An 8,478-nucleotide genomic window follows, 5' to 3' on the forward strand; every position below is an offset into this window, starting at 1 on the left:
ATGAGAAAGCCTATATTTCCCTTATATGTTTACTACCTTTATAACATTATAGAGGTATAATACCTCTATAATATAAGAGGTATTATTATACCTCTTAGGCTGTTTATTCCCAAATGTAAGGTAGCCTCTTACTGTTGTAGACGTCTTGCGTCTCAGCAATTCTCACGGGTCATAGTCCTTTCACGGGAGGAAAATGGGTAACACGAGCGGACGAATATGAAATATGAAATAATGATACCACACGCAGTATGTGTGGGGTCAACACATTTCTAGTAGGAGTGCGACAAGTTTAATTTTTTTGAGCAGGGAAATTTATAGTGGTAAAATTAGCCACAGGCAAAGAATAATTGCAATCACAAAGCCTAGTATAACAATAACAATACTAAAGCTATGGGTGTGACTTAAAAATTCTAAATTACAAGAGAGAAAGTCACAGCCCTGCAAGCCACTTAAAATGCAAAATCAGGATTAGGATAAAATAGGAAATATCTAGAAACTTGGTCTTTCTAGGCTGGACTCTATTGTTATAGAGGTTAAATGAAGGGAGGTACCAAATCCCCAGAAATGAGCTTCCCTATTTCTAAAGGAGGGTCAAAAGTCAAAATCTGTATTCTGGTTATGCCCCTGATTACCAGAAACTGCAGCTGCAAAGGACATATTTGAAAAGGAGAGAAAAATTGTCTTTGCTTTTAGGGCTGACTATATCCAGAAAAAGGGGTTCTCAAACTTTGATGCTGGAATTTCTGAGCCAAAATTATTTGATAGAGGTCAATATATTGCCTGATATAAACAAAGGAGAGATAGTCAGATACTGACTGAAAATGTAATGCCAGGCGTCTCTTTGGAAATTCCTCAACCATCTGCGCAGGGGAAAAAGGTGTCCACAGCGGGCCTTTTGAGGAACCACATGGGGGTTAAATTAGTTCTATCCACCAGGAAAATCTGAGGATACATCTGGTGGGCTGAGCCTCCCTAAAAGCTTAGGCATGCCCTGGCATCTTACATCACTTTTTTTTTACTTTATAAAAATTTATTTTTTTTTATTTATTTATTTATTTATTTATTTATTTATTTATTTATTTTTGGTTTTTGGGCCACACCCGGTGATGCTCAGGGGTTACTCCTGGCTATGTGCTCAGAAGTCGCTCCTGGCTTGGGGGACCATATGGGACACCGGGGGATCGAACCGAGGTCTGTCCAAGGCTAGCACAGGCAAGGCAGGCACCTTACCTCTAGCGCCACTGCCCGGCCCTTTATTTATTTCTTATATATATATATATATTCCTTTAATTTCACCTATCTTGGTTTTGCATGGTATGAAAGCCTACAGGAAAAAGTCTTGCCTGGGATAAAAGCACAGGTCAAAACCAGGGCACAGACATTGTGTAACCTGATATTCTTACTCCCAAATGCACCAGCAATACAATATGGCACCACTCTTTTTGCAAAGGCATACTAAAAAAGGGGGAATGTTATATATAGAAGCAAGTTTATATCTACTAGGGATAAGAACCCATACATTTTATAACACAGGGTCACCTCCCATCCTGAACATGTGTTATGTGGACCCAACTTAGACTCCATGTGATCAGATAGCGACTGTCTAATCTCAAGCCCTAGATCCCAGACATTGAACTGACACAGTTCCCTGCAACAGCACCAGGAACCAAATGCCCCCTGGGAAATTTCTAATATTGTTCTATCACCAACTGGCGCCAGTTTTGATATGATATTCTGACAATGAGGAAAAGGCAACAACTTGATCTAAGAGCAGGTAGTCCTATCTAATCACCCATGACAGTATGCTTCAAGGGCAGAGAAATCCTATAAACCCAGTATTTCTTAGGCCAAGGAAATTCCCTTTTTAATTTCCCCAATATTAACTGTAACTATGGAAAAAAAAGAAGAAAAAAGAAGCACAAAACCTTGCCACATCAACCTTCTTTTTTTTTTTTTTTTCGTTCTCGTGGGTAGTGTTTGGTTGTTGTCTTTGTTGCTGTGGTGCTTTTTTGTAGTTGCTGGTTTTGTTTTTGTGTGTTTTTGTGTTTTTGTTTTTTTGTTTAATTTTTTGTTATGTTTTTCTTCTTTTAAATTGATATTCATAACCTCTAGACAGAATCCTTCCATTTCTTTTCTTTTCTTTTTACAAACAGAACCACATAAATTAAATTATCTTGTTCTGCCTCCTAAATTGAGGGGGGGAAATGGATGGTACCAGAACCAAACAAGTGTATAAACATTTAGTAGAAATAAAAAATGATCTGACTTAAACACCAAACCCATAGTCAATGAATACAGAATTGATACCCAATCTACAACAAGATATACAAAGAGGGGACCAGTTATACTAGCAGTTTGGGGGACAAAGTAGGGGGATATGGGTGCATGCTGGGAACAGGGGTGGAGGGAGGACAACACTGGTGGTGGGAATGGCCCAATTTTACTGTCACTATGTACCTTAAATATAACTGTGAAAGACTTGTAATTCACATTGGTCACAATAAAAATAATTAAAAAAATAAGACAAAGTGAGCTAATAGCTCCTGACATAAGGGACTCCATCTTTATTCCTCTCCTCGCCTGTCAATAGGAAGGGAATTCCTCTCCATTGTTCCAGTGGTAACCCATGAACAAGATAGTCCATAAATTCTTCATAAATTCTTATTGGTCACAATAAAATTATTTTAAAAAAGAAGGTAAAATATGTAAAGTGGACATTTTAATAAAGACATTTTAATTCTAATAAGTGGGTAAAGTCGCATTCTTTGGATCAAGAGATCTGCTGGTATCCATGATCTGTAAAAGAAGGGAATGACTAAGCTTTTTAATGAAAGGTACTGTTGGTTCACAATTTACAACTTGGGTTCACCCAAAACAAAGATCATCTCTGGTTTCTTAGTATCTATTTGTTTACAACTTGGGTTCACACAAAAGATAGATCATCCCAGTTTCTTTGTATCTGTTTGTTTAACACAACTTGGTTTCACCCAAAGCAGAAATTTTATACTTACCATCTTGTTTTACATGTCTCCAACATAAGTTCTAGGCAGGACTGGTTCAGGATAGGCCTTCTGATATTACTCCCCCTCCCAGGAGAGGTCTCTGTACTCAATCAAAACTGCAATTCTGGCAGCAAGCTCTCTCACTCGATAAGGTAGAAAGCTAGCCGAACATGCATGATTCAATTTGGCTTGGATTATTTCCTGTGGCAACCCCTGCTCTAGATATGCCTTACTGAGGAGGGATTACTGCATGTGGAGCCTTTACAAGGTTTACCTCCAAACCTAATCATCACTCTAAATATTTCTCTCGCAAGATATTTCACCTTGCACTTCCACCAGTTGTCGAGGATGTCAAGGATGACGGACACACCGGAGGATCATCACCCGCACCACCATTACTAGCGAACTCGTTAGGGACCACAGTCCAAAAGCCATCACAGTGAAACTGGCCACCACACTCACACGCAAGGGGCTTACATAGAGGGGGCTATGGAACATGATTGCTCATCAGTGCATTTTTCTCCGGAGAGTCGCTTACAGCGACCTTACTACATTGAACTGACATTGCTGTCCAGACATCCCCACACTGTTCAACGTCATTGCGCTATATGATTGGTCATTCGACTTATCACTATTGGCATAGGCAAGAGCGGAAACTAAATGGCAGGTTGAAGTCGTGTGTTGCTTCGGGAGAAACCAGCAGGCAGATTAGGTTTTTCAGATTTCAGCTGGAAGGACTTTGAGCATGCAGCTTTTGCGTTTCAAAATTGAAGGGCGCTGATCTGTTTTGCCGCATTCTTACGTTACTTAAATCTGCTTCAGCGGGACAAAAATCAAACAATAACCCGGTACCTTCCTTCCTTCGGTCCTTCCTCAAGACCGTCCTGGATACGTATGTTGTGTGTGGGGCAGGGTAAGTGTGGGGTTCGTGGGAAGAGAGGCACCGCTTATCAATCTGAGTAGGAACTGCTTGCTATCACATTGGTAGTCTAATGACATCATGGAAAATACTCTCTCTGAGGCTGGAGCGACAGCACAGCGGTAGGGCGTTTGCCTTGCACGCAGCCGACCGTGGACGGGACGGACCCAGGTTCGATTCCTGGCACCCCACATGGTTCCACGAGCCTGCCAGGGGCGATTTCTGAGCGCAGAGCCAGGAGTTTCAAAGCTATTTTCTGAGCGCCACCAGGTGTGGCCCAACACCCAACACCCCCCTCTACCAAGAAAAGGAAAAGCAAAGAAAAAGAAAACGCTCTCAGTAATTTTCTGTCTTCTCTCCAGCCAACTGACTGGCCAATAAACATTGCTATCAAAATGTTTATTCCCTTACTTAGCTGTTTTGCGGGGTTCACACCCTGCGACGATACTCAGATGTTTGTTACTCCTGGCTCTGCCCTCAGGAATCATTCCCGGTGATGCTCAGAGGACACTATGGGATGCAGAAGTTCGAACCCAGGTCAGCTACATGCAAGGCTTCCCTCGCTGTACTATCTCTCTGGGCCCAAGTAAACAGGGTTTTTGTTTTGTTTTGGTTTGGTTTGGTTTGGTTTGGTTTGGTTTTTTTTTCCCGGTTTTTGTTTGTTGGTTTGGTTTTTGGTTTTTGGTTTTTGGGTCACACCGGGCAGCGCTCAGGGGGTACTCCTGGCTCTATGCTCAGAAGTCGCCCCTGGCAGGTTCGGGGACTATATGGGATGCCGGGCATGCAAGGCAAACGCCTTACCTCCATGCTATGTCTCCGGGCCCAAGTAAACAGGTTTTTTTTTTTTGTTAACGGGAAGGGAACGTGCCTACGAATCGCTGTGTGCTTGCATGTGCGCCGGGGTGTGTTTACGTTAGTTAAAAACAGCGAGGTGCCAAGGTAAGACATAGCCATCAGGTATCTCTCAACTCCAGAATCGGAGCACCATCGACTCCCCACCACCTCGGAAGATCGCCTGGATTTCCTCCTCCTGTTCGCCGTGGAGCGTATCTGCGCACGCCGAAGTGTCTCCGGACTTTCTATTGTGTTCCAGAGACTTGGTACCAGAATATTCAAATGACGGTGGCGTTAAACACGTTTTAATATCTGATAGGGCCAGTTTCTGCGCATTGCACTTTTTTCCCCTTTCAGGAACATGTTCAGGCCCGCGGCAGGGGGCGGGGTCGCGCCTCCTCCGCGGCTCCGGTTCCAGCTGCGCCCCACGGACCAGAAGATGGAAGTCCCCAGGCTGCTGGCTGCTCGCGGGACTCGCCAGGTCAGCGGCGCCGGCAGACCCTCGGGCGGTGGCCAGGTCCCCCGGGGCCCCGACCCGCGAGCCGGCCAGGCCCCCGCGCACCACCTCCTGCTGCTCGGGCCCCCCCAAGATGGCGGTCCGAGGCGGCGGCGCGAGGAGGCCCGAGCTGCTTCCCCCGGCGCTGGCCCCTGCCACTTGGTTCCGGGGAGGCCCGACCACGCCGGCTGCGGCGAAGGCGACGACTTCTTCCTGGTGCTGCTGGACCCGGTGGGTGGCGACATGGAGACGGTGGGCGCTGGCCAGGCCGCGGGGCCTGTGTGGAGGCAGGAGACCGAGCCGGGCCCACGGCCTCAGGGGGGAGATAGCGGAGCGACGCTCGCGGTCCGCCCTGCACTGGGACCCTGCCGCTTGTCCGCGGCGCCAGCGCGGGCTCTAGCCCCGGCCCCGGCCCCCGCCCCGGCTCCGGCCCCGGCTCCGGCTCCGGCTCCTGTTCAGACCGCGACCATGGCGGCAGCTGCCATCCCCGCCCCAAGCCTGGGCCTCGCCGCGGCCTTCGCGGGCACTGTCACCATCCACAACCAGGACTTGCTGCTGCACTTTGAGAATGGTGTCCTCACTCTGGCCACGCCCCCGCCGCCTGCCTGGGGGCCCGGGGTCACCCCAGCCCCGCAGCGTGGGGGTCTCGTAGCCCCGCAGGTGCAAGTGGGGGAGCTACAGGCCCCGCAGCCAGGCGACTGCCCTGAGCTACCGCCGGACCTCTTGCTAGCTGAGCCAGCCGAACTAGCGCCTGTGCAGGCGCAGGAGCAGGAGGGCGAGGGCCCGCAAGCCGACAGCCCCGGTGGGCCTCTGGGCCCGGGCCCTGGCGTGGTGCTATACCTGTGCCCCGAGGCGCAGTGTGGACAGACCTTCACCAAGAAGCACCAGCTGAAGGTACACCTGCTGACACACAGCAGCAGCCAGGGCCAGCGGCCCTTCAAGTGCCCCCTGAGTGGCTGCGGCTGGACCTTCACCACCTCCTACAAGCTCAAGAGGCATCTGCAGTCGCACGACAAACTGCGCCCCTTCGGATGCCCCACACAGGGCTGCGGCAAGAGCTTCACCACGATCTATAACCTCAAGGCGCACATGAAGGGCCACGAGCAGGAGAACAACTTCAAATGCGATGTGTGTGAGGAGAGTTTCCCCACACAGGCCAAGCTCAGTGCCCATCAGCGCAGCCACTTTGAACCCGAGAGGCCCTACCAGTGTGCCTTTTCTGGTTGCAAGAAGACCTTTATCACAGTGAGTGCCCTGTTTTCCCATAACCGTGCCCACTTCAGGGAGCAGGAACTCTTTTCCTGTTCGTTTCCCGGCTGCAGCAAGCAGTATGACAAGGCTTGTCGGCTGAAAATACACCTGAGGAGCCACACAGGTGAGAGGCCTTTCCTTTGTGACTTTGATGGCTGTGGCTGGAACTTCACCAGCATGTCTAAGCTCCTAAGGCACAAGAGGAAGCACGACGATGACCGGAGGTTCATGTGTCCCGTGGAAGGCTGCGGTAAATCTTTCACGAGGGCCGAGCACCTGAAAGGCCATAGCATAACCCACCTGGGCACAAAGCCTTTCGTGTGTCCCGTGGAAGGCTGCTGTGCCAGGTTCTCTGCTCGAAGTAGTCTCTACATTCACTCCAAGAAACACTTGCAGGACGTGGACACCTGGAAAAGCCGTTGCCCAGTATCCACCTGTAACAAACTCTTCACATCCAAGCACAGCATGAAGACCCACATGGCCAAAAGGCACAACCTCGGCCAGGATCTCTTAGCACAGCTGGAAGCTGCAAATTCTCTTACTCCTAGTAGTGAACTTACCAGCCAGGGACATAGTGACCTGAGTGACGCAGAGCTAGTGTCTCTTTTCTCTGACGTGTCTGGCAGTGCTTCTGCTGCAGTGCTAGACACGGCTCTGGTGAACTCTGGAATCTTGACTATTGATGTAGCCTCCGTGAGCTCGACTCTGGCAGGGAACCTGCCTGATGATGATGACGATGACGACGACGACGACGACGATGCTGATGCTGATGCTGATGCTGATGCTGATGACAATGGTAATAAAAATGGCTTACAGCAGACTGCGAACCCTCGGGCCTTGATGGCCACCAGTGACCTTCCTCAGAGTCTGGATACCTCCCTGTTTTTTGGGACAACAGCCACGGGTTTTCAGCAGAGCCCCTTGGAGGTGGATGATGTTTCAAGTCTAAGTGCAGGGTCTTTGGGAACTCTGGGCTCTTTGACTATGAAAAACTCCAGTCAGGAACCCCAGGCCCTGACCCCTAGCAGTAAGCTGACAGTGGACACAGATGCTCTGACTCCTTCAAGCACCCTTTGTGAAAACAGTGTCTCAGAACTACTGATGCCAACCAAAACAGAATGGAATTTACATCCTGACTCTGCCTTCTTTGGACAGGAGGAAGAAACCCACTTTGTGTTCTCCAACCCAGCAGGAAACCATGGTTCTCAGAAAGAAACAGATCTTATCACAGTGACTGGAAGCTCCTTTTTGGTATGAACTAGTCATTCCTCACCACTTGTATTAATTAGCTTCAATTTTATGGATACCGTGGACTGAGTGTTTCAATGCAGTCATTTTCTCAGTTTCAAAAAGATCAGAGCCCTGGGAAACAAGTTTTGAGATGTAAAGTCTGATCTCGGGTATACATTCTGAGTCTGGAACTTGTGAGTCGTGTCTGGAACTTGTAAGGTGACCCTGAGCAAGTCACATAAATCTGAGCCTTAATTTCCTTATTTATAAAACGAGGTGTCTTCGAATAGACTGCTTCTAATCTATAATGTACCTATTGGTTGTGTCTTTCCAGCTCTGTATTTTCATGACTTTGTGCTCTTTCTTGAAAAACTTAGGAATTTTACAGTGATTAACTATTGCATGTGCTTCTAATGTAATGAAAAGTACATTGAACAGTAATGATGAGACATCGTCAACTGGTATTTAAAATATGGAATTTTTAACACATTGCCAAATCATTTCTAAAATTATACCATGGATCTTAAAGAAAAACAAAGCCAAGAGGATGGGATGGTTCTTTTTAACTGATTGTCTTTCTGACCTCTCTTTTGATGGGATGTTGTATGGTTGGGGTGCAAAGTGTCACCACGTTGATGTGGCGCTGACCAAGAGTGAAACGTTGATTTTTTTTTCTGTTGTAAGTGGCCTTAACTAAGTTCTTTCATCTCACTGAGCCTCAGTTCCCAAGCTACAAAACAGTTACT

At 47.7% G+C, this 8,478-nt stretch overlaps 1 protein-coding gene across 1 annotated transcript; it reads left to right on the forward strand.

Annotated features, from left to right (window-relative positions):
• The first annotated feature begins 5,165 nt into the window (after window positions 1–5,165).
• On the forward strand, window positions 5,166–8,219 carry LOC125999171 (zinc finger X-linked protein ZXDB-like). Its single transcript, XM_049767208.1, has one exon. The coding sequence runs from the start codon at window positions 5,195–5,197 to the stop codon at window positions 7,757–7,759; it is 2,565 nt and encodes an 854-aa protein (XP_049623165.1). The 5' UTR covers window positions 5,166–5,194; the 3' UTR covers window positions 7,760–8,219.
• The last annotated feature ends 259 nt before the right edge of the window (window positions 8,220–8,478 follow it).

The sequence above is a fragment of the Suncus etruscus genome, chromosome X (genome assembly GCF_024139225.1).
Source record: "Suncus etruscus isolate mSunEtr1 chromosome X, mSunEtr1.pri.cur, whole genome shotgun sequence".
Taxonomy (NCBI): Eukaryota; Metazoa; Chordata; class Mammalia; order Eulipotyphla; family Soricidae; genus Suncus; species Suncus etruscus.